This window comes from Notothenia rossii (assembly GCF_949606895.1).
Source record: "Notothenia rossii genome assembly, contig: SUPER_8_unloc_1, whole genome shotgun sequence".
NCBI classification, from domain to species: domain Eukaryota; kingdom Metazoa; phylum Chordata; class Actinopteri; order Perciformes; family Nototheniidae; genus Notothenia; species Notothenia rossii.
The window spans coordinates 177,501-204,583 of record NW_027640357.1 but is presented as its reverse complement, the minus strand read 5'-3'; the positions used below and the strand labels follow the sequence as shown (position 1 = coordinate 204,583).

Below are 27,083 nucleotides of genomic sequence, written 5' to 3'. Positions count from 1 at the left end.
CTTTCACGTGAACGCGCTCTCAGCCGGTCAGAGAAACCCTGGTTGATTTACTGAGTTGATAACCAGCTTCGCAGGACCGCTTATCGACATTGCGTTTGTTAGGGCTAGTTAAGCCGGGTAAATCGAACATATCCAGGGTCTGTTGAACTGGCTCCGTAGTACAGGGCTCTGGAGGCAGTAACGTGTAACTCAGCAGAATCTGAGAAGAGCAGCACCAGCTGCAAAGAGCTGTGCCTTTTACTGTTTACTTCATTGTGTTTCCCTTCATTAGAACCGCTGAATAGAGATCGAGGCTGCTACGTTTAACCACACACACCTCTACACACATCGAACTACCAGAGTATTCCGCCTCGTTTTATGAAGGAGATGTCCTGTCACCGGGGCGCATGGTGTGTGTGTGTGTGTGTGTGTGTGTGTGTGTGTGTGTGTGTGTGTGTGTGTGTGTGTGTGTGTGCACGCTCAGCTCCGCTCTGTGTGCGTGCTCGGTGTGTTTGTGTGTGTCCGACACCACCGGCATTTGTTTTCAAATGACCACGAACAGTAATTTACACAAATCTGGTTCTCCATAGTTATATGTGTATTCCCAAATGAAAGAAATTCGTTTAATCTTAATCTCGATGTGATAGTCCTGCCGGAGTACACCGGAACGAACGATACTATCATAAACAAATGCCGCCCCCCACCCAAACGCCCCCCACACAAACACACACACGTGCGCGCGCACACACACAAAACGAGGCCACGCTTTATTAACTCGTGCGCACGCTTTAGTAACTCGTGCGCACGCTTTAGTAAAACGTGGCCACGTTTTATTTATTTTTCTCTCTATGAACCCTCCAGGGCTCCGTAGGAGACCGCATACGTCACTTCCGCCAAACGAAGGCTGTCCCAATTTAAAAAAAAGACAAGACTCCTCCGAATGCGGCCCGCAAATGCAGCCTTCTTTCCCCAGATTTAGAGGATACATCTGATGTACACTCCGCGGTCTAGGATGCAACGGGTGACGGTGACGAATGAGTTTTAAAAAAAAGATATGGCTTGTAACGTCCCATCAACGGCTACAACGGTTTCAGCTGGATTCGTTTTTAAATGTACTCACCCAAATAGTAAACGACATGAAAGAAAAGTAAACCTATTTAATTTGTGTATTTAAATATACGGGCAATTGGAGATGTCTTCTTTATATTACATACATAAAATAATATGAAGTGAAAATATTTCTAAACCCTGTTTGGTTTTCATATTGTTGGGATTCATTATAAAGCCAATTTTTTTATTTAACTGCTTTTGTTATACAAATCTTACTGCAACAATTTTGTTTTGATAGGGAGCAAGGAGGAGCAGACTGCGCAATTTATCCAGATGCGCGGGGAGAATGAAGCCCTCTTCACGGGAGCCTGTTGCGACCTCGGGAAAATAATTTAAACATAACACCAAAATAAGTACAGCTAGATCTGACTCAATATTGAACAGTTTTGAAAACAGTTTTGAAAACAGTTTGAAAACAGTTTGAAAATATTTTGCCTAGTGTCAGAAATTATGACCGGCACTTGTGACTGCAGCTGGTTGCTAGGTGACGGGGGCGGCAAAATGTAGGGGTAACTGCCGGTGACGTACAAGGACATGCTCCGTAGACCGTCTCATTTCCGCGGACTGCGAGGCTGGGTCTTCAGGAGGCTGGGTCGACACAGCTCGTGATTGGACATGACCTTCGCATCTTTACTTCATTCATGTTGCCAGGTACAATGCAGTTTTTTTTATTGACTCTATACTTTTAAAAAAAACAAGTTGTATCTGCTAACTTCAACTATATGTATTTGTTGTTCTTTTCTTTTCACTATCTCTGTAAAGCGACTTTGAGCACCTGTAAAAGCGCTTACAAAATAAATCTATTATTATTGATGCTAAACAAAACAAGCTCACAGGTTATTACTGTTATTAAACATCTTATGAATAAATGCGCACAGCGGTGCGGACATCGGCAGTCCCTTCAGACAGACAGGTAGCAGCACCTCCCACTTTACTGTCCCACATTATGTCGGCTTTACTTGGTTTATTTTGAAGGTGAGTGGTGATGAACAAATGACTAAGCTGCCGGTGTGTAAAAGACACACTCAGAAGCCAAAGTACAGAAGAGAGGCTTTCTGATCTCCTCCTCCTCGCTATTGAGAAGGACATTCCTGTTATCCACAGTGAAGTAATAAACATCTACAGGGACATGGCCCCCAGAAGGTGGCTGCTGTAAGGGAGGAAGGAGAGACAGCAAGTGAAGACACAAAAACATATTTAACAACTTCCAAGTGCAAAGAAAGATACAAGATACAAAGAAAGTTAGTAACAAAAGAAGTTATTAACAAAATATTTAATTTCGGATTTCAAGACATTGTTAAATAATTTCAGTAAAGTTGCAGTATTTTTGCATGTTCTTAATAAATATTTTTGCATCGTTTTGTCCAATTAAATGAGTAGGAGAGCAGAATACACTAAGTGTAATTGTTGTTACTAAACTTAGGCCTACTTGTAGTTTGGAGTGTAGGTTGGTTTGCGTATTTATGTAGAGAACAGCCTTTTTCAGTTTTGTGTGAAGATTTTTGTTGATTTTCAAGTGTTATTTATTTTAATACCACAACAATAATTCAAAGGACTTAATGTTGTGCTAAAATAAACTAATTATTATAGCAATGAACTAGTAGCATAGAACACATGCACATTGAGGCAGTTTCCTTTGCTGATGTCTGCTCTTGTGCGTAGTGATTACTAAAGAAGACTATTGTCTCTGTGTTAACTGATTATTTTGTAGAACTATGTTGAGTATTAAACATTTGCGTGAGTGTGAGGGTATTACAATTAATTGGTCGGTAAGCCAGAGATGTGCAACTATATTTAACTTTTAGTTTTACATTTTTTTTTATAAATGATTATGGGATGTGCCCTTTTTCTCACTTGAGCCCCTGCCCCCCAAAATGTCTGTGCACCTCCCTGGAGAGCAGATTTTGACTTCACTCTGTTTACCAGATTAAACATGTGTGGACTTGTTCTGAACTTTCAGTCGTGCTTGAGGGTTTCTGCTGTTTCAGTTCATTTGAGAGTGAAAGGTTTTACATGTTTGTATTTGATTAGCTTTCTTTAACACAAAGTCCAACATGTAGAGTGAGAGGATGATTTCACTAGAAGATCATTTACTATCTCTGATGATGCCAAGGAGCCAGAGTTACATTAAACTTTGTTACTGTACTCCACTGAGTTTATTTATCAGATGATCAGATGATATAAAAACCGAATCCTCTTCAGGTCAGATTACAGTAGAAACTCTTACTTTGTGTCTGAGGGTCCAGGTTCATTACTGAAGTCTGGATTAAAGCCTTTAGACCGGTCACTCTTCAGAGACAGACAGCTGGGGACCGGAGATCTGTCCCCTTCCTCACTCATCTTCTCCAGTCTGAGAGATAAACCAGTAACACACACACACACACACACACACACACACACACACGCACGCACGCACGCACGCACGCACGCATGCACGCACGCACGCACGCACGCACGCACGCACACACACACACACACACACACACACACACACACACACACACACACACACACACACACACACACAATTATAATGAAAAACGTTGGTTTAAATTCAACAAATCAGTCAGACTGCAGACAGGCCGCTCTCCATCTTGACTTTACTGGGCGGTTTCCTGTTATGTTACTGAATCAGAAACCAGGAAATGAAAAAGTTTACAGCATTTGAAAAAGTCACCTTGGACTCTAGGAAATATATGTTTTCGATAACCCATTCTTTTATACATATAGTTTTAACACTCACCCTGTTTTCTTTGTCCTGCTCCGTGGAAGTGTAAAATGGAGTCTGGCAGTCTGACTTCCTACTTTCACTTTCAACGTCCCTCACGTGTCTGCAGCTGTTTTTTTTGCAGCCTTTGTTACATAACCAGCCTTATCAACCGAACAGGAACACACACAGGGATTATTTTCAATAAAATAGAAATAGACATGCAGCTAAAAACAAGCAGAACAAAGTTATTGAATAAAAACCACAGTGTGAAAACACAAAAGGAGGGGCTTCCTGTGTTTCTGGATATAGAGTGGTGCAGGAATGAGTCCCCAGTCTGGCCTTCTGACATCTGACATCCTCACCATTTTGTCTCTCCCAAGTGTCTTGATGTATGCATCTTCCTGATAAACTTCAAATATGTTTTCAATTCACTGTTTATGGAGTTTGTCAGAGCCGAGGCCATTCCTCCATCTCACATTCACTAGTGAGTGTAACAGCCGACAGCCTCTGCGCTGTTTAAACATACCTGCAAACACAAGATGTGAAAAAGGTGACATGTTTGTAAACCAAACCCCTGTACCCATGATGTCAATGTTTTATGTGTATATATGATGTTTGATGTACATAAATAATTCCTTAAATAAAGGAGGGAAAAATATATATATGTTTTTTTGTATGTTTTTAACTCTACTCTCATTAATTTGTTAAGCATCTTGAGATGACGTTGTTTTTAAAGTGTGCTATACAAATAACAGGTATTATTATATATGAATAATTTTTTGGTTTTGATCACCATCTCTTTATATATATATTATTTTACTTTTTTTCTCTGTAAACGTACTTATGTACCCTTGATGTCAATGTTTTGCATGTATTTCTTTGAATAAAAGAGTAAAAATAATAATAATAATAATAATAATAATAATAATAATAATAATAATAATAATATACAATAACAAAAACGGTGTCAACATAAATAGATTTGAAAAAACGTAATCCAAAAAAGTACTTAGGAGCACAGTATATAACAGTTGTATAGTACTTTTGATGTATATACAACGCTGATGCATTAAAAACAACAATTCCCGCCATGCAGTGCGGCTTCAGTTTGTTTCCGCTTCTGCGCAGTATGGACCTGACGACACGTTTGGCATCCAGCATGGCGGACGCAGTTGAGGAAAACGTGAAGCCCAAAACAGAAGAAAAACCCGATGATTCGGGCAGTGAAGAGGATAACAGTCAGCCCGAGGTCGCAGAAATAGAAGTAGCACTGAAAACATTCAAAGATTTGGTACGTTTTTACACTGGAAGGAGAATGTACGGAACAAAAACAAACCGCAGCATAGCAGTTAGCTAGCTACGCTAAGCTAGCCTCATCGTCTCTTTAATCATGGGATCTGCAGAGGTGGAAAAAGTAGAAGTACCAGGGTATTGGTCCATTTCAGAATAATATATATGATATGTTTTATAATGATTGATCATGAAAGTGTTCTCAAAGCTGGTAAAGGTGCAGCTAGTCTGAATGACTTTGTATACTGCAGGGTAGCTTGTGGATTTACTCCAGGTGGAACTAAAGTCTGATTTAACACTTGATTAGATTTCACATCATTCATCCAGATCTGTAAAGTAACTAAAGGTATTAAATACATGTAATGGAGGAAAAGTACACCATTTACCTCTGAACTGTAGTGGAGGAGAAGTACAAAGCAGCACAACATGGAAATACCCAAGTAAAGTACAAGTCTCTCAAAATGTACTTGAGTAAATGTACTTAGTTACTTTACAGCTCTGCTCCTGTGTGATGATGCTATACTTTTGTACGGTGCATTATCGAATGTTGTGGAAGTAACAAGTACATATACTCAAGAACAGTACTTAAGTACACAAAAAGGTACATTTATTTAAAAAAATGTGTTTGTAATGTATATGTACTTATGTAGATGTTTTCAGACCTACTGAGTATAGGTCATGTGTGTGTATTGTACTGTGTGAAATATCCCTGGTGTGGGATGATGGTGTCATTTTGTAACCATGGGTCTGAATCCGGGTCATTTTCGTCCACAGGGAGTCACTGAGGTTCTCTGTGAGGCGTGTGATCAGCTGGGATGGAAAACCCCGACGAAGATTCAGATAGAAGCTGTTCCTCTAGCGCTGCAGGGTGAGTGATCCGCAGTGATGGAGTACTCAGATCCTTTACTTCAGTCAAAGTAATATAGAATACTATTTTTTTAGATAATCCACTGCAAGTAAAAATAATTCAATTTCAATATTCAACTTCAGTAAAAGTGTAAGTCTCTTTCTGGGCCTCATGTATTCTGTTATACCCACACCACACTAGGGCAACAATAACTTCCATATCTTCAAAACAAAAAAAACCCCAGTCTAGTCCGCTCTAACAGATGCAACCTACTACCAGAGCCATGTTTCTCTCATTGGTCATATGCACACTCAATGCAACAGAACACGTAAAGGACATATTGAATGAATATAGTGCAAAATATGTTATTGGAGTTATAGGGAAGCTGTGGCTCAGTGTGTTAGTGCGCTGATCTTCGGAGCACTGGTTCAATCCCCTCTGCAATCAGCATGCCTCTGTGTCCCCCGGCAAGACACTTCCAGTCTTTCTTTATGCACACATTTTTTAATTCATACAAAACACAACTCATAAAAATAAGAAACACTCCAAAACCAAATGACTTAAACCAATAAACAAGAAAAACATACAAAACTCAAACAAATCAAAAGAAAGCAACATTTAATAATTGTCCTTTTTCCAACACACAAGTATGCAATTCAAATGTCCAATGCATCTGAAAATGTAGTTTCGACGACTCCTGCACCGAAGCAGAGGAACTTCCCAACACGAACTCTTCCAAAAAGAGTTCTGGCTTCCAGCATTAAGTGTCTGTCAGTCGCTTTGGGTTAAAGTGTCAAACTAATGAGATGTCATGTGTAAGACAGTTGCAGGAATCAGGCAAATATGTATAAGTTGAACCACAGCGTAAAATGAAATACTGTATACGATAAAATACTGTGATAACATGTACATGTAAAGACAACTTAAACTGAACTAATGTGCATTTAAAAAAGAGGAATAGTTTCGGCGAAAACTAAAAGGTACCGTGGGGTCAGATTAGGATTTTCCAAAGGGATGTTTGTTTAGCGTGAAACAGTTGAAATAACTAAAGGACAAGTTCAACAAGAAAGTAGAAAGAAAGGGAAAACCATTTCTGCTAAAAAGTTAGCGATGATTGAGAGTCAGAGCTAAACATTTCAGATGTGTGTCTCACACTGCACGGTCACTTTCATTCATGTACCTTTGCTTTTAAATGAGGGTTTTTAAATATGTTTCTTAATGTCTTTCATTTTTGTAAAGCACTTTGAATTGCCTATGGGGAATGTGCAATAAGTGAGTTCATCAAAATTAGAGATGTCCCGATCCGATTACGTGATCGGGGATCGGAGCAGATCACGTGATTTTCAAAAGATCGTAATCGGGGATCGGGATTACAATTTTTTTTTTTTTATTCAATGTTACTAAACAAAAAAGACATCTCATGTTCAAGTCTTAAAGTCATCCTGGGGCCTTAGTTTTTGTTTCAAATGACAGAACATCATGTATGTGTTGCTTCTTTGGGGCTTGTTTTCATAGACCTGCTTATTCCTCTCAAATCTGGCAACACAGTGGGCAGGGCGCAGTGTCTAATTGTAGCAGTAAGCTAACGAGTACTGAAAAGCTTTATTTTGTTTTGATCCAATGCTGCACAACTGAACTGATCCAATGCTGCTGTGAAGGAAAGAAGCTATATCCATGTTGGATAGAATATCCAATTTAAATAAAAAAATAACCTTAAGGGACAACTTGAATGCTCCTTTAAAAAAAAAATCCTCTTAATACATTGCATAAAGATCGGATCGGGAAAAATCGGTATCTGCAAATTGTCAAAATCAAATGATCGGAATCGGATCGGGAGCAAAAAAAGGTGATCGGGACATCCCTAATCAAAATGCCTTTGTCCTGCTCGCGTAAAAAAGGCGATTCATATCTTAAACTTCATTTTGGATTCTCCAGCTTGCTCCAAGTATTTCCCGGGCCTGGTATAATTTTCCGGATTTTTTTTAATGTATTTATATTTTTCTCTGCAGGGAGGGACATCATCGGCCTGGCAGAGACCGGCTCCGGTAAGACGGGCGCGTTTGCTTTGCCCATCCTGCAGTCCCTGCTGTCCTCCCCCCAGAGGCTGCACACCCTCGTCCTCACCCCCACCAGGGAGCTGGCCTTCCAGATCGCAGAGCAGTTCGAGGCCCTGGGCTCCAGCATCGGCGTGAAATGTGGTACGTGTTAATTAAAAGTGATCTGGTTTGCAATGTGTTAGAAAACTCTCCCTGGTCCCCGGCTTGAGCTTCAATCTCAGGATCCATGTATCTGTGATCCTCTCAAGAATGGAAGTAGTCATCACATACAGAGCATCAACTAGTTCCTGAACAGTGTCCTTCACATGCTCCAACTTATACTACTAACACCACTACCACTCATACAACTAATACTATTACTACTACAACTTCTTATACTACTACAGCTACTACTTACTAGCGATGGGAATTTGAAAGCAAATGTATATTCGAATATTCGACCCCCAAAAAAAGGTTAACCGAAATGTACATATCCTATAAAAACCATTTCTTTTTTTAAATTACATTTTGAAAAATAAATAAATACATGTTCAAATAAGTATAGAAACAAAGTCGAATTAGTCAAATGTATTGAACTGGTGATCACAGTTTGAGCAGTAGACAGCTATAGGCCTACAGCTTTCATGCTTAAAACATAATGTGGTTTTCTGATGGATTTGGACATAAACGCGAGTGAAGTATAACCGGACGCGAGAGAGAGAGATCAGCGCCTGCAGCTCTGCCCGCTGTGAGGGACCGGTGAGCGGACAAAACACACCTTTAGATCTAACACACTTACCGTCAAACTATGTGCATTATGTGCTTTATGTGCAATATATACTTTATATACATATGCCATCTTTAATAACTAATATAACTGTAATATATACCGGGCTGCTAAATCCTAAGAACTGCTACATGATTTGATTTGATTTGTTTTTGATCTGTATTTTAGAAAATTATGTGACTTTTTTTAGTTTTTATCTTCTTTTTTTTTTAGCATATTGTTTATTATATTAAAACTTACTACTTTTTTAGCATATTGTTGTGTTGTTGGTTTATTATATTGTAACTTAGTACTTTAACGCATTTCAGATATGCAACACTAAGCTGTCTGTGGCTCTTTCCTGCTGTAACGCTGCACATTTCCCCTCTGTGGGACTAATAAAGGTATTCTGACTCTATGGCACTGTCCTATACATTGAATTATTCCATTTGATCATATGTAATCAACTTAGGCACCCCTCCCAAAAAATAAATAAATAAAAAATTACAATACAAATATTCATAACTCATATTCTCATATTCGAATACCTGAATAATTTCGAATATTCGATTAATCGTTCCCATCCCTACTACTAATACAACGACTAGTACAACTACTACTACTACTCAAACTAGGGGTGGGCGATATTGAAAAAGATAATATCACGATATGTTTCAAGCAGTATCACGATAGACGATATTTTTCACAATATTTTTTCATGTTGGTTATTATGGTTATTTTTCAAGTTACTTAAAAGTACTGTATAACCACCTACAAGGTAACAGAAACTAAAATAAAAAGGAGTAACAGACCAAAATAGCATTTCAAGCTGGTTTTAATTCTGCGATGAATCCCTGAGTGAACAATTCAACAGGAACTTTGATATGGCTTCCTCAGTGTTCAAGTATAGGCCTACACCCTACACAACAAACGTTAACACTGGTTTCTTCACCAAGTAAAGTGCACTCTCTTGCTAAATAAAATAAAATATTCAAGGCACAGTTTCTCAGTATAAAAATTAACTTTCTGTTTTAGGTAGCACTAGCAGTGATGTAACATCAATGAACATGAAAAGGAGAGTAAAACATAACTAAGTTAAACATTAAAGGCCCAGTGAAGTGCATGTTTTTGCACCAAAATGAAATGGCAGTTTCATTCCTTACATATCATTGTGCCTGTTCATGGCTAAAATAATTTTTAATAATTCAGAATTAATGAATTATTAATTTTGCCGTCTGAGCCTAACGGAGGTTGCAGACGATAGTGGCTGTGACGTCACAAGATGTACCCAGTTGCGATTGTAAACATGGCGGAGACTCTGGAAAGTGATACTAGTGAGAGAAATGATTGATTTGGACAGCTTTTCGGACAGGATAGATGAGGAAAGTGATCAATCTGGTGCACTTTGAGGGCAACATTAAGAGATTTATGGATACAGCTCTCAACACTCATATGAAACATATATTTCAATAATCAAAAAACATTGGAAGGATTTCTTAACCTATTTTATACAACTAATATTACATAGATGGAAATATTAGTTTACATAGATGACCAAACCCACTGAGATAACTTAGGCTACAGTTTACCTCCCTGAGCTGACGTTATCTCTCTCAGTCCCACAGGAGAGCACTCTCTCTCTCCTTATTGTTGAAACAGCTAATCTCCGTTAGCTCCGAGCTAGCACCAGATGCTAACAACAACCCTGTAACTCTGTCAGTCTCTCTTTCTCTCTCTCTCGAATCGACCAGTGGCCTTTATTTATCATGATCAATCAAATAATCTACGAAACAATGACCCCAGCCAGGCTCACCTTCATCTTTTGGGAACAGAAACATCGCCACTTCGGCAGACTTGACATTACTACAGCCAGCGGCAATGCATCGTTTCCCCTGTGTTTTTCATCCCTCTTTCTTCACTGTCGCCTCCATTGTCAGGTTTTCTCGATTGCCAATCACTTCCAGTCGACTCCGACACACTTTCCAGGAAAATACTAGCTCAAAAACGTTGAGAAATTCGACTTTGAAAAAGAGAAAAAATGAACAGTGGTGAATGTAAACAGTGCAGCGGCGTCCATCTCGTGACGTCACGCAGTAGATCGCAAGCCACGCCCACGAAGGCGAAGGTCGACAGCAGATTTCCCCGGAAAATTCAAAACTCGTCAAATTCGTTGCTATTCCAACATCTTTTGATATGGGTTCCAATGGACAGTTTTGGTCATTACTATACGTATTAGCATAACAGGTCATGCACAGGTGCACACTTCACAGGGTCTTTAAACATCAATGAGGAAAAGTCAGTGCCAAACAATTCAAATGTAAACTTTAGACTTGAAGTGCAATCAAAGACTTTAACATAACTGAACATCTGTTTCAAAAGGGAAAAACAATATAAATACCTTATTGATCAAATATAAGCCAACAGAATCAACCAAGACAATAAATGAAGTGCAACACTGTCTGAATCCTGAATAGACAGCTTGGTTACTAACCGTTATCAGTATTTAGTTACTTCGGCATCATTTTGAAACGTGTGTTACAATTAAATCTCGGTAAAATAGGTTCATTTTGTCGTAGTTGGTTTCCACCACAGTATTTACATGGATATAAGCCCCGCCCCCTCTCCAGCGCGTCCTGTTTGAATGACAGGAGTAAACACAGCTGACAGCCGTGGTGAAACTCCAGCGGTTAGGATGAGAATATTCACGTCCGTTGTGAACGCAGCATAACGCAGTTCAGAAACCACTGTTCTGTCGCTTTTAAAGCAACTTCCAGATGTTAACAGTATCAGGGGCACGCAGGCCATGGTGGCCGTAGGACGTACAATTATTTTCACAGACCGAGGGGCAATGACCTCATGGCCGTCATGGCACTACCCTCGTGCACTCGCAGCACTCACATTCTATGACAGAGTGACTCTCTGTATCACGATAGATATGATATGTCTGGAAAGGCATATCGTGGAGACTATATATATCGTCATATCGCCCACCCCTAACTCCAACTTATACTACTAACATCACTAAGACTCATACAACTACTCATACAACTACTACTACTACTACTGTTAGAAAACTCTCCCTGGTCCCCGGCTTGAGCTTCAACCTCAGGATCCATGTATCTGTGATCCTCTCCAGAATGGAAGTAGTCATCACATACAGAGCATCAACTAGTTCCTGAACAGTGTCCTTCACATGCTGATATCCAAGAGAGGGAGTTCCACACTCACAAGATGGAGGAATAGAAAGCAGTATTCAATGTTTACTTCAGATTAGCTCCACGTCAGAAATGAGCATGCTTGTCATATTCTGTCTTTTTCTCAAAATTCTGTCTTTTTCTCAAAAATCTCTAAATTCTGACTTTTTCTCAAAATCCTGACTTTTTCTAAAAAATCTCAACATTCGGATTATTTCCTCAAAATCACAAAATTCTGACTTTTTCTCCACATTCTGACTTTTTCTCAAAAATCACAACATTCTGACTTTTTCTCCAACATCATATTTTTTCTAAAGATTCAGATTTTTTCTAAAAATTCTAACTTTTTCTCAAAATCGCCAAAATTCGGACTTTTTCTCAAAATCTCTGAATTTGGAATTTTTTTCTCAAATTTCTAACTTTTTCTCAAAATTCCTAAATTTGGACTTTTTCTCAAAATCTCTGAATTTGGACTTTTTCTCAATATCTCTAAATTTGGACTTTTTCTCTAAATCTCAAATGCTCTTCTAGGTAATCACACATCCTGTCATGTTCACAGCTACAGTTGGGATACCTTTGTGATCATGTGACTCTGTATCTTAATAATGATCTGTATGTTATCTGTGTTGCAGCCGTCATAGTCGGAGGAATCGATATGATGTCCCAGTCTCTGGTGCTGGCCAAAAAACCACACATTGTTATCGGTAAGAACTTTTGAGATCAATTTTATTCAGATATTTTTGCACATTTGTCACAAACTGTCCATTTAGGGGTGTATCAAATATTTTGAAGATTCATTCATAATACTGATTTTAACATTTCAATGCTGCGCAGCTTTCTTATTTTCCTCTCTGCATTTAATTAGGTTCCAAAGGTGTCTGCGTAGGATTGGTTCCCACTTACGAGGTCCAAATATTTCCAATAAGTCCAGAGTGCTTGTGAAGTCCAAAAGTTAAAAGAATGCATCAATCTAACAACAGCGTGAATTACATTTACTACTCACTGAACATGTACAATTCTAAACACTATTATAGTCAATAACCTGATTTGTAAAAATTTGAAAAAAAGTCATAGAATATATTTCCATCAACAAGTTTTTTTATTTTTTATTTTTAGGGTGTGGCGTTGGGCTGCGTCATTTAAAAAAATAAAAATGTTTTAGGACGTGCGATATTAAGTAGGCAAATTAACTCAAACACGTCATGTTACAATTATTTTGCTGCTTGCTACAAAAGGAAAACTCATGTCAGGGGTACTTGAGTGAGTGACAGCAATCCACCAATCACAATCAAATCTCCAAAGTAAACGGACCCCGTGATTAAAGGTCAAAACACTGAATAAAGTAGTTTCGTGTGTTTCTCCAGTTCGGCGCTGCTAACCGAGCTAGCTCAGCTTGTTGCTCTGATAACTTCAGATCCAAACGTCCAGACTAAAATCCTTCATCCGGTTAAATATAGTTTAAAAAATACCAATTGTTTAGCATTAAAGTTCAAGAAAGGATGGTTTGCGGACTTATTTTATTTTATTAAATTCCTGTATTTGTTCATATCGCAGGGGAAAAAAGATCACCATGTCAGTTCTTTATATCGTGCAGCCCTAGTGTGGCGTCATACGATATGTTGCGTATGTCATGATAAACGTTCATTCCAAAGTCTGAATGGAAAATATTTGTATCTTTATATTAAAACCGTACGTCGTTTAATATATGGAGGCGTGTGGCGCGTTGGTGTTCGGATCAGGTTCAAACCCCACTGCAGTCAGCATGTCGTTGTGTCCCTGAGACACTTCACCCCAAACTGCTCCTGTAGGGATTTCCCACAGTATTGTAAGCGTCTAACAAGTGACATGTAATATAATATATTTCAGCGTGTGTGTGTATCTGCTCGTGCTGAACCAATCTTGTTGGCATTATATGTTGTTTTAGTTGTTTCCCGCATTGTGGTGATGAAGTGAATGTAATGTTTCCACAGCCACGCCCGGGCGGCTGATCGACCACATGGAGAACACGAAGGGTTTCTCTCTGAGAGCGCTGAAGTTCCTGGTGATGGACGAAGCCGACAGAATCCTCAACATGGACTTTGAGACCGAGGTGGGTAGAAATGAACTCGGCAGAATTGTAACAACGGTGGATGTTAGTTAACCGTTTGTGTCCTGTGTGCGTATTTAACTGAACGTTGCAGCAACATGAATTAAATATCTGACTCTGAATCTCAGGTGGATAAGATCTTGAAGGTGATTCCCAGAGAGAGGCACACCTACCTGTTCTCTGCCACCATGACCAAGAAGGTAGGAAACACTCCTCTGTTCTCTCTGCATGTTCTTAGTCCTTCTGGAATACATGAAGTGGCACCAGAGCCTTTTCTCTTGCTGTGAATGTTTCTCAACTTTGGTTCCAGGTCCAGAAGCTCCAGAGAGCCGCTCTGAAGGATCCTGTGAAGTGTGCCGTGTCCACCAAATACTCCACCGTAGATAAACTGCAGCAGTACTACATCTTCATACCATCCAAGTACAAGGTAGGGCTCGTTATTCACACGCTGCAATGTTTCAAATACCTCTTCCTGTGTGCATCACGTATAATGCTGGAGATTGACACTTTGTGTGTGTGTTGGTTGCAGGACTGTTACCTGGTGTCCATTCTGAACGAGCTGGCAGGAAACTCCTTTATGATTTTCTGCAGCACGTGTAACAACGCCCAGCGGGTGGCGCTGTTGTTGAGGAACCTCGGCATCACTGCCATCCCTCTCCACGGCCAGATGAGTCAGGTAGAGACACACACACATACACACACACACACACACACACACACACACATGCCAGTGTTAATTTCGTCAACAAAAACTATGACGAAAAATGTTCGTCAACGTCCTTTTTGACTAAGGCGAGACGATGACGAGCTAAAAATAGATTCTTGATAATAAAAACTAACTAAATGTATATTTATTGTTCGTTGACGAGACGGGACAAAGGTGTTAATGTTGGACTATCGGACATTCAAAATGCAGGGTATTTTCCCCCAAATGCCCGTCTTGTCTGTCAAAATGCAAGTTACGTTAATAACTTGCAATATCATTATATCTGCTCTCTTCACTCCAGGAGAGCGATCTCTCTCTCTCTGTGTGTGCGGGGGGCGGGGCCTAACTCTCTCTCTCTGTGTGTGCGGGGGGCGGGGCCTAACTCTCTCTCTCTCTGTGCGGGGGGCGGGGCCTAACTCTCTCTCTCTGTGAGTGCGGGGGGCGGGGCCCAACTCTCTCTCTCTGTGTGTGTGTGGGGGGCAGGGCCTAACTCTCTCTGTGTGTGTGTGGGGCGGGGCCTAACTCTCTCTCTCTGTGAGTGCGGGGGGCGGGGCCCAACTCTCTCTCTGTGTGTGTGTGGGGCGGGGCCTAACTCTCTCTCTCTCTGTGTGTGTGTGTGGGGGGCAGGGCCTAACTCTCTCTCTGTGTGTGCGGGGGCGGGGTCTAACTCTCTCTCTCTGTGTGCGGGGGGGCAGGGCCTAACTCTCTGTGTGTGTGCGGGGCGGGGCCTAACTCTCTCTCTCTGTGTGTGTGCGGGGGGCAGGGCCCAACTCTCTCTCTCTGTGTGCGGGGGGCGGGGCCCAACTCTCTCTCTCTGTGTGCGGGGGGCGGGGCCCAACTCTCTGTGTTTGCGGGGGCGGGGCCTAACAGACACGCTGCAGCGACGTGCACATTGATTTTTAAGAGTAGTAGTACCGTTAAAAACCTGAATGATACCCATCCCTAGATATTACACAAGTAAAGTGTTAAGAGAGTGAAATGTTGCTTTAGGAATTTCAACACTTGATAAGTCACCTTGATTCCAGTTTCAGATACCTGTGTTTGCCCAACTGAATTAGTTTAAAGAGAGAAAACATCTTGACTAAAATGTAATGATTTTTCCTCGACTAAAACTATGAAGGATTAAAAGGACTAAAATGTGACTAAAACTAATAAACCATTTTCGTATAAAGACTAAATCAAAAATAGCTGCCAAAATTGGCACTGACACACACACTCACTCACTCACTCACTCACTCACACACACACTCACTCACTCTCACACTCTGAGGTTGCTTATCGAATAGTTCTTTCCCATCTAGAGAATTCCAACAGCTTTCAAAGATGCACAGCAGCTTCAGTGTAGATATGGTAATGAACATCTGAAGTCCCAGGCTCCTCCAACAGAGCAACATAAATATATATAAAGACATAAAAACAATAAAACACAACTGAATACAATAAGCTAAATGTTGCAGAGGATGTCGTGAGTGCCCGAGTCTGTCTTCATGTAAATAGAATCAGATAAAGCTCTTATCAAGGTGGACACTTGGGTACTATTTCCCTCTGTTAGGAACCTTGTTTAGCTTCACTTCCTACCCTGTGAGGAACCACATTGGTGCATAGTGGTGTGTATTTTGTGTCCTTTGTGAGATGTGTACATTTTGGAATGTTTATTTCTGGTCTTTTAATTTGTATTGTCCAATGCCGGGTCTTTTTATGCTGCTCCAATGCAAAAACGTCTCAAATTGGGATCAATAAAGTACTTCTTATCTTATTAAAGGTGGGGTAGGTAATTTTGGAGAAACCAGCTCGAGTGCGCTAGAATTTGAAAATACACAGCCGGAAGAAATCTGCCACTTCCTCACAGAGCCCCTCCTCCAACACACACGAACGCGCACATGACCAATGAGGGCACGAGATAAGTTTGTGCACAGATGGAAGGCTGACAGGTGGGTAGGCCATCCAGTTACTTTAGCCGGGCCGGCTCAGATGATTGGTCGTGCTTTTTACAGCGCCACGGCTTCCACAGATGATATTTCTTTATGGATTTGTTGTCAAAGCACTTCAGATATTCATTGCTATCGGGATGTTAAGAGCATTCCATGGAATATAATAACAAGTGTATCTCGAGCCGGTTTCTCAAACTTACCTACCCCACCTTTAACTACAAGAAACTGAAAGGCATGGGACCACTGCCGACCCATATGCACTCACATTGCCCACCACTACACTCTTCAGGACACACAGTACATGTCTTCATTATGTCTTATTTATATATCCTTCCAATCAACTGTTTTCTAGCTCAAGAACAAACACACAGATGATATTTCACCGTGATTCCTTCATTTTAAACGCTTCCTGGACACGTTGACCGGCACCCATTTCTTCTAATGGGAACGCTGTGTAGCTTATCATGAGTTTGACAATCAAACACACACTGACTAAAAAGCCTCCAAGCAACATAGAGTCAGCGTTACGTGATGAAAGCGGGAGCGTGTTAGCACGGTGACCTCATGTTTCTGAAATTAGCTCTCAATCTGCAACGAATTGGAAAACAATCTGGTACGGCTTCCACAGATGACATTTTTTATGGATTTTTTGTCAAAGTACTTCAGATATTCATCGCTATCGGGATGTTAAGAGCATTCCATGGAATATAACAACAAGTGTATCTCGAGCCGGTTTCTCAAACTTACCTACCCCACCTTTAAAGATGTCAGTAGTGTATTTGACCCCTTATTCACTCCCTGGTTCTCCCCCTCAGAACAAACGTCTGGGATCTCTGAACAAGTTCAAGTCCAAGTCTCGCTCGGTGCTGCTGGCGACCGACGTGGCGTCCCGAGGTCTCGACATCCCTCACGTCGACTGCGTCATCAACTACGACATCCCCACACACTCCAAGGTACGACTATCTGAAGAACACACACTGATGAGTTAGGAGCTGGTGTCCTTTCATTATAAATCCTCTTCTCCATGTCTCTTCTACATCAACATGTGTCCCCTCTTCCCCATGTCTCTTCTACATCAACATGTGTCCCCTCTTCTCCATGTCTCTTCTACATCAACATGTGTCCCCTCTTCTTCATGTCTCTTCTTCATCAACATGTCCCCTCTTCTTCATGTCTCTTCTTCATCAACATGTGTCCCCTCTTCTTCATGTCTCCTCTACATCAACATATGTCCCCTCTTCTTCATCAACATGTGTCCCCTCTTCTTCATGTCTCTTCTACATCAACATATGTACCCTCTTCTTCATGTCTCTTCTACATCAACATGTGTCCCCTCTTCTTCATGTCTCTTCTACATCAACATGTGTCCCCTCTTCTTCATGTCTCTTCTACATCAACATGTGTCCCCTCTTCTTCCTGTCTCTTCTACTTCAACATGTGTCCCCTCTTCTCCATGTCTCTTCTACATCAACATGTGTCCCCTCTTCTTCATGTCTCTTCTACATCAACATGTGTCCCCTCTTCTTCATGTCTCTTCTACATCAATATGTGTCCCCTCTTCTCCATGTCTCTTCTACATCAATATGTGTCCCCTCTTCTTCATGTCTCTTCAACATCAACATGTGTCCCCTCTTCTTCATGTCTCTTCTACATCAACATGTGTCCCCTCTTCTCCATGTCTCTTCTACATCAATATGTGTCCCCTCTTCTCCATGTCTCTTCTACATCAATATGTGTCCCCTCTTCTTCATGTCTCTTCAACATCAACATGTGTCCCCTCTTCTTCATGTCTCTTCTACATCAACATGTGTCCCCTCTTCTTCATGTCTCTTCTACATCAATATGTGTCCCCTCTTCTCCATGTCTCTTCTACATCAATATGTGTCCCCTCTTCTTCATGTCTCTTCTACATCAATATGTGTCCCCTCTTCTTCATGTCTCTTCTACATCAACATGTGTCCCCTCTTCTTCGTGTCTCTTCTACATCAACATGTGTCCCCTCTTCTTCATGTCTCTTCTACATCAACATGTGTCCCCTCTTCTCCATGTCTCTTCTACATCAATATGTGTCCCCTCTTCTCCATGTCTCTTCTCCATCAACATGTGTCCCCTCTTCTTCATGTCTCTTCTACATCAACATGTGTCCCCTCTTCTCCATGTCTCTTCTACATCAATATGTGTCCCCTCTTCTTCATGTCTCTTCAACATCAACATGGGTCCCCTCTTCTCCATGTCTCTTCTACATCAACATGTGTCCCCTCTTCTTCATGTCTCTTCTACATCAACATGTGTCCCCTCTTCTTCATGTCTCTTCAACATCAACATGGGTCCCCTCTTCTTCATGTCTCTTCTACATCAACATGTGTCCCCTCTTCTTCATGTCTCTTCTACATCAACATGTGTCCCCTCTTCTTCATGTCTCTTCTACATCAACATGTGTCCCCTCTTCTTCATGTCTCTTCTACATCAACATGTGTCCCCTCTTCTTCGTGTCTCTTCTACATCAACATGTGTCCCCTCTTCTTCGTGTCTCTTCTACATCAACATGTGTCCCCTCTTCTCCGTGTCTCTTCTACATCAACATGTGTCCCCTCTTCTCCATGTCTCTTCTACATCAACATGTGTCCCCTCTTCTTCATGTCTCTTCTTCATCAACATGTGTCCCCTCTTCTTCATGTCTCTTCTACATCAACATGTGTCCCCTCTTCTCCATGTCTCTTCTACATCAACATGTGTCCCCTCTTCTCCATGTCTCTTCTACATCAACATGTGTCCCCTCTTCTTCGTGTCTCTTCCACATCAACATGTGTCCCCTCTTCTCCATGTCTCTTCTACATCAACATGTGTCCCCTCTTCTCCATGTCTCTTCTACATCAACATGTGTCCCCTCTTCTTCATGTCTCTTCTACATCAACATGTGTCCCCTCTTCTCCATGTCTCTTCTTCATCAACATGTGTCCCCTCTTCTTCATGTCTCTTCTACATCAACATGTGTCCCCTCTTCTCCATGTCTCTTCTACATCAACATGTGTCCCCTCTTCCTCATGTCTCTTCTACATCAACATGTGTCCCCTCTTCTTCATGTCTCTTCTACATCAACATGTGTCCCCTCTTCCTCATGTCTCTTCTACATCAACATTTGTCCCCTCTTCTTCATGTCTCTTCTTCATCAACATGTGTCCCCTCTTCTTCATGTCTCTTCTACATCAACATGTGTCCCCTCTTCTTCATGTCTCTTCTACATCAACATGTGTCCCCTCTTCTTCATGTCTCTTCTACATCAACATGTGTCCTCTCTTCTCCATGTCTCTTCTACATCAACATGTGTCCCCTCTTCTTCATGTCTCTTCTTCATCAACATGTGTCCCCTCTTCTTCATGTCTCTTCTACATCAACATGTGTCCCCTCTTCTTCATGTCTCTTCTACATCAACATGTGTCCCCTCTTCTTCATGTCTCTTCTACATCATCATGTGTCCCCTCTTCTTCATGTCTCTTCTACATCATCATGTGTCCCCTCTTCTTCATGTCTCTTCTACATCAACATGTGTCCCCTCTTCTTCATGTCTCTTCTACATCAACATGTGTCCCCTCTTCTTCATGTCTCTTCTACATCAACATGTGTCCCCTCTTCTCCATGTCTCTTCTACATCAACATGTGTCCCCTCTTCTCCATGTCTCTTCTACATCAACATGTGTCCCCTCTTCTTCATGTCTCTTCTACATCAACATGTGTCCCCTCTGTGGAAAGAGACTCTGAAAGTTTCAGGAACAAAGATTCTCTCTCTTTTTGATCCATTTCTATAAAAACCTGTCTGAAAATGAGCTGATCAGATTTTGGCCACTTTATGATGTCATAACGATGTTTTGTCTTGTGTAACCATTAGCCAATCAGCAACCAAGGTAACCCCCCCCCCTTATCACCTGAATCTCCTCCTAGAGCACCATTGAGTTCTTTGTAAGCAAATGTCTCTCAGAAGGGCGTGGGGAGGGGCTCCTTATTTTCATCTAAAGTAACAGACTCAAGCCGTTTCTCAATCTCGAGGACGCTTGCTTGGTAGCACATGTCTTCCGAGTCACTTGCTTCAGAAGCGAGGCAAGAATCCTTCCTGGCATTCGGAAAACAAAGAGTGGAACAGGCTAGCAAGTGTGCAGGTGTGCGTCATATGAGAGGCCCCGCCTTACATTCTCCGCCACAGATTTGGGGAAATTGGTCCGTGCGCAAAGCATTGTGGGGATTTTAAAGACGCAAAGTCTACCCATGTGCAGCCTCGAAATTACCCCCAAACCAAGGACGCGGCCTCAGTGGAATTCCAAGTATGCTGGAGATTGGAACAGTCCTTGAGCGGCACTCGATGACGTAGCATCCTTGAAATATCGGCTTGGACGCCAGAATCCTCGAGATTGAGAAACGGCCAGAGAATCAGCACTTTGGAAAAAGGGCTGAAACAGAGGGGCTTATGGGTAATGCTGCAATGATCTGTTTGGTGTTTCAGCCAATCAGAGACAGGCTCTGGATATATCTGAGACCTGGGATATATTGGTGAAAAACAGTATCATAGGGGACCTTTTGGGGGAGAAGCAGCGTTCAGTTATTATGCTCCAAATAAATAATTTAAAAAAATACAAACTCCCAGAAACCTGCCGGTCCGCTGCAACTCTGACTACTTTTAAATCCAGGATGAAGACATTTATTTTTCCTCGCTGCTTTTAATGTCTTTCATGTTTGTAAAGCACTTTGAGTTGCCTTGTGTTGAAAGGTGCTGTGTGAATAAACGTGCCTTTGCCTTTGATATTGATGGCTGAGTGTCTCCTCAGGACTACATCCACAGAGTGGGACGGACAGCCAGAGCCGGGCGCTCCGGGAAGTCCATCACCTTCGTCACTCAGTAAGGAACTTTGAATTAGATGTGTTTTGTTACAGTATCTCGTGTTAAGGCTAAAGATGGCTCCTGTATTAATATAATGGTAAAGACGCTGCTTTTAGTTTGCAGTCTCCCCACAAAGGGAACAAGCTTCCTGAAAACCTGAAGACTTCACCAACGCTGAGTTAGAAAAAAAACACTACTTTTTTCATCTGCTTACCCAGAAGTCTTTTAACTTGTTTTAGCACCTTCTGTATTTACAATGTTGTTTTGAAACTATTCTGTATCTCTTTTATGAATCGGTTGTTCCATTGGGTTTATTTATTGTGTTCCTTTCTGTTGTCTTCTTATTAAGTGTTGATGTAAATGACTTTGAATTGCCTCTGTGTCTGAAAGTGCTTAATAAATACCTTACCTAAAGTGACCTCTTCTGTTATCTTAGATACGACGTGGAGCTTTTCCAGCGGATCGAGACCCTGATAGCGAAGAAGCTCCCGGCGTTCCCGACGCAGGAGGACGAGGTGATGATGCTGGTGGAGCGGGTCAGCGAGGCCCAGAGGTTCGCCCGGCTGGTGAGTCCTCTCTCAGAAATCACTTCAAGCACAAAGTCATTCAAACTAGCTGCACCTTTACCAGCTTTGAGAACACTTTCATGATCAATCATTATAAAACATATCATATCTATTATTCTGAAATGGACCAATCTGCACAATGACTACTTTTACTGTCTTTCACTAGATTTTGATGATAATACTTTTCTACTTTTACTTGAGGAACATTTTGATTGCAGGACTTTTACTGTAACAGAGTATTCCTACACTCTGGTACTTCTACTTTTACTGAAGTACAAGATCCGAGTACTTCTACTTTTACTCAAGTACAAGACCTGAGTACTTCTACTTTTACTCAAGAACAAGATCTGAGTACTTCTACTTTTACTCAAGCACAAGATCTGAGTACTTCTACTTTTACTCAAGAACAAGATCTGAGTGCTTCTACTTTTACTCAAGAACAAGATCTGAGTATTTCTACTTTTACTCAAGTACCAGATCTGAGTACTTCTACTTTTACTCAAGAACAAGATCTGAGTACTTCTACTTTTACTCAAGCACAAGATCTGAGTACTTCTACTTTTACTCAAGTACAAGATCTGAGTACTTCTACTTTTACTCAAGTACAAGATCTGAGTACTTCTACTTTTACTCTAGAACAAGATCTGAGTGCTTCTACTTTTACTCAAGTACAAGATCTGAGTACTTCTACTTTTACTCAAGAACAAGATCTGAGTACTTCTACTTTTACTCAAGTACAAGATCTGAGTACTTCTACTTTTACTCAAGAACAAGATCTGAGTACTTCTACTTTTACTCAAGTACAAGACCTGAGTATTTCTACTTTTACTCAAGTACCAGATCTGAGTACTTCTACTTTTACTAAAGTACATGATCTGAGTACTTCTACTTTTACTCAAGTACAAGATCTGAGTACTTCTACTTTTACTCAAGTACAATACCTGAGTATTTCTACTTTTACTCAAGTACCAGATCTGAGTACTTCTACTTTTACTCAAGTACAAGATCTGAGTACTTCTACTTTTACTCAAGTACAAGATCTGAGTACTTCTACTTTTACTCAAGTACAAGATCTGAGTACTTCTACTTTTACTCAAGAACAAGATCTGAGTACTTCTACTTTTACTCAAGTACAAGATCTGAGTACTTCTACTTTTACTCAAGAACAAGATCTGAGTACTTCTACTTTTACTCAAGTACAAGATCTGAGTACTTCTACTTTTACTCAAGTACAAGATCTGAGTACTTCTACTTTTACTCAAGTACAAGATCAGAGTGCTTCTACTTTTACTCAAGAACAAGATCTGAGTACTTCTACTTTTACTCAAGTACACGATCTGAGTACTTCTACGCCCTCTGGTTTATGGGATGTTTTGTACTAGGGCTGCAACTAAACATTGTTTTCAGTGTTCATTAATCCTTCAATTATTTTCTCGATTAATCAATTAGTTTTTGATTTTTGTTGTGAGGGGGGGACCACTTTTTAAAAAGCAATAATGCAATTGTATCGTAAGTGGGTTTATTTGTAACTACATAGAATATCAAATTCTTAACAAAATGTTGGAAATTGCCTTGGTACTAGGAATGCAACAAAAACATATTTCCAGTTTTGATAATTCATTCGATTTTAATTTTTTTTTTCTGGGAACTGCTTTAGTAAAATATGCACATTAGATCTTTATTGTAATCTCAAAAAGTGGGTTTATTTGTAAGTACATTCATGTATTTGTATACAGAAAAAAAAAACACCAAACAATAATAATTGAAAAATGAATCTGGTCTTCCTCAGGAAATGAAGGAGCAAGGCGAGAAAAGGAAACGGCCGAGAGGAGGAGACCCGGACAACGACGACACAGAACAAGCCAGCGGAGTGAGGAAGAAAGTGAGAGGAGGGGATGGAGGAGGAAGAGGACGAGGAGGAGGAGGTGGAGGAAGAGGAGGGGGGGATGGAGGAGGAAGCATGAAGAAGAGAGGAGCAGCAGCCTGGAGGGGGGGCGGCCGCTGAAGCCTCCTACATTAACAGACTGTAAATAACAATACAACGCTTTCTTCATCCACGGTATGTTTCCCAGCATTTAGTATGGATGCTATTTAATTAGACAACCTGCTTCCCGTGTTATGAGATTCCCCATTTGTAATAAAATCCCTCTGTTAAAAACTTTTAGAGTTGTGTATTATTGTGAGATTATTTTGTATAAAATACTGCAGTTGCGGCTTTCAGACACAAGAGGGCGGTGTTACTGCAGGAGAAGGGAATGATGTCTATTCATTGTGAACGGGATAAAGCGACATATATATTTTTTTATAGTTACTATTCAACTAATTAAATCTATACAGAAAAAAGCAAGAATATAACTTAGTTAAAACAGGAGGGACTAAAAGATACAAAATAATCATATTACTTAGAGCTCAAATGTTGAAAAAATACTTAGAACATGATAAATACACTTCAAAACGTATAAAATCAATTAAAAATCAAAATTTGTTTTCAAGGTAAGAATTGAACAACGTAATGTAAAGGAGCTGGTTTTAAGTCATGCAAGTTTTGATTTGATTAGATTTATTTAACATATGTAAAACAATAATACAAACATTAAACATGAGAATTATTATACAATACAAAATGAAGCTGTGTCAAATTGATATACAAACACATGACTGATTCTAAGTTCATTTACAGATAACAAACATTGTACGGTTTAACCCTTTATATTCATGTTTAAATAGGGTTATGTGATCTGTGTGAGTACTTGTCTTTTGATATTTATATGTGAAGAACTATGAGGTAAAAAAAATAATATTCTGCAGCGATAATACACCTTACTACCTATTTAAAATGCATGCAATAAACCGTTGCAATATTTATCTGCTTTGCATGCCGTTTAATTACGTTAAGGCATTTCATTAGCTGGCGCTTCAATCCAAACCAACCTACAATAAGTGCTTGATCTTTGAGGGCACATATTTTAAAGCAAGAGTCATATACCAAACCCTCAATGGCCTGAAGCAGTACTTGCTCAAGGGCACCACGGCAGGTAGTTGTCGAAAACCCTGCTTTCACTGAGCTTTCGTTAGAAATGTTTACGCATGGTTTAATTGTCTCGACAGCCTTTACAATGGCAGGAACTTTTCATGTATTCATTGCTTTGGTACGGCTTTATTCTTAACTCGTCTTTCTTTTTTGTAGCGGAAAAAAAGTTTTCTAAGAATAACAAAGTAAATAGCAGCTTTTTTAAATAGCTGAAAATGCACAGGAAAAACTGCGGTTTAACAAAAACAAGTTGAAATAGTGGCTTTGTCTTTCAAATATGTATTGCTCTTTACTGGCTTAACTCTTCTTTCTTGTACTGGAAAAAAATGTTTTTTAACATTTCACTACAATGCGACAAAAAAAAACTTTGAATAGAAAACACGGTAAACCAATGCAAAAAAACGTGCGAAAATAGTGATGAATAAGGCACTGTTGGCGTACTGTAAAACACGCTGGAAAAACGGGTTCTAACTTAAAAACATGCCAAAATAGTGATGATTAAGGCACTGTCGGCGTTCTGTAAAAAGCGCAAAAAAAACAGGTGTTTAACAAAAAAAACGGGTCAAAACAGTGATTATGGCACTGTTGGCTTCCGTAAACGCCAGAAAAAAACGGGTGTTGAACTAAAAAACGTGTAAAAAATAGTGGCTTTTATAATAATAATAATAATAATAATACATTGCATTTATATATCGCTTTTCCTAGTGCTCAAATAAGCTTTACATACAATCAGAAACAGTACGAAGATGGCACGGCTTTATGGCATGGTTGGCCGTCCATACATATGCGGTGCAGGGTTTAGGGGGGCGAAGGGGGGGCAGTGTGGAGGCAGGTCTGCTGCTGCATACCGAAGCCCCGATAAATGCATCTCATTCAGAGGAGAGGAGCTGAAAGCTGCACAGGGACATAACAGGACAGCAGACTACACCAGGTGAGCCATTCCTGCAACTTACCTGCACCATTTTACCTCATTTTCGTGTTCATGTTAAGGATATTATATGTTGCGTTGTTGGAGAAGCCTTGGATTTACGATGTGCATTGCCAAAAACGACACTGCAGCTATTGTGCACATGGGAAATGAAGCCGTTGAATGTTTGAACATTATTGTGTCCACCTCAAGGACAGGAGTACAGCCTCACTGCGGGGCAAATGAGGAAAATACACTTTAAAAAAATATTTATTACAAACTTTATTCTGACACTATTTAGGTGACGTAGTGAGTTAACAACTCACTGTTTTAATATGAGGTGGTCCACATAATATCCCACCTAACTCGTAAAACTTAACATAAGTTAAGCTATTTACAGTAGCTGTTAAGTAAGCTCTATTTGTACATTTTTCTGTGGCTAAACAATGTATTTATGTATCTAAAGTTAACGTTTGTGTTTATTCATTGTGTTTATCGTGGACTTGCCCTTGCGCAGTCTCCACCTGTGTTATCACGATGTGTGGTTATTATCCTAACGACGGGGTATATGTGTTTATTATTTTAAATACCGCGAGATGTTATGATATAAGGGGGTTTGATGTGTCGTGATAGCGGTACAGCCTACGCACTATGCGCATTGTGCAGATTGAGTGAGAACAGGGAGAACATAATGAAGTAGCCTACATTTACTCAAGTTCTGTATTTAAGGACAATGTTCAGGTTCTAGTATTTCAATTGTATACTTCTTTATACTTCTACTCAGAGGTGGAAGAAGTAATCAGATTATTTGATTAAGTCAAAGTATAAATTCTGCAGTAAAAATACTCAAAAACAAACAAAAGAAAAAATAATTTAAATATACAAAAAAAAGAAAGATAATACAAATGTTATTATGAATATATTTAAATGAAAAAATAAGATGTTTAAAATACATTTGAATATTACAAAATTATTAAAAAGTATTTTCAAATATAAAAATAAATGTTTTTACAGAAATGTAAATATACAAACAATTAGTGTTAAATATTTTCTC

General features: G+C 40.1%; 2 protein-coding genes across 6 annotated transcripts in view; both read left to right on the top strand.

The window, feature by feature from the left end:
- The first annotated feature begins 1,611 nt into the window (after positions 1-1,611).
- On the top strand, positions 1,612-24,250 carry ddx47 (DEAD (Asp-Glu-Ala-Asp) box polypeptide 47). Of its 2 annotated transcripts, XM_079694858.1 has the most exons (14): positions 1,716-1,740; positions 3,336-3,454; positions 4,896-5,090; positions 5,864-5,957; positions 7,946-8,134; positions 12,565-12,636; positions 13,903-14,021; positions 14,147-14,218; positions 14,329-14,445; positions 14,548-14,694; positions 17,471-17,608; positions 21,473-21,543; positions 21,962-22,091; positions 23,881-24,250. In XM_079694858.1, exons 1-14 carry the CDS (start codon positions 1,731-1,733, stop codon positions 24,094-24,096), a joined length of 1,689 nt encoding a protein of 562 aa, XP_079550984.1. In that variant the 5' UTR covers positions 1,716-1,730; the 3' UTR covers positions 24,097-24,250. The 2 variants fall into 2 exon arrangements, with proteins under 2 accessions (XP_079550985.1, XP_079550984.1); XM_079694859.1 differs by lacking the exon at positions 3,336-3,454 and having other exon boundaries at positions 1,612-1,740.
- Positions 24,251-25,927: 1,677 nt separating this feature from the next.
- Positions 25,928-27,083, top strand: part of LOC307017499 (myosin-10-like) — a 109,365-nt gene continuing 108,209 nt past the window's right edge. For all 4 annotated transcript variants that reach the window (XM_079694852.1, XM_079694850.1, XM_079694851.1 and 1 more), the window contains exon 1: positions 25,928-26,053. The gene's annotated coding sequence lies outside the window, so the exon portion shown is untranslated. The remainder of the gene's footprint in view (positions 26,054-27,083) is intronic.

What these genes read in the sequence shown, in the direction of transcription:
- ddx47 (XM_079694858.1), top strand. An exon ending in CCAGTCTGAGAGATAAACCA is followed by an intron (nt 3,455 to 4,895) that starts GTAACACACACA and finishes CCCGCCATGCAG; the next exon opens with TGCGGCTTCAGTTTGTTTCC. An exon ending in TCCATCACCTTCGTCACTCA is followed by an intron (nt 21,544 to 21,961) that starts GTAAGGAACTTT and finishes CTGTTATCTTAG; the next exon opens with ATACGACGTGGAGCTTTTCC.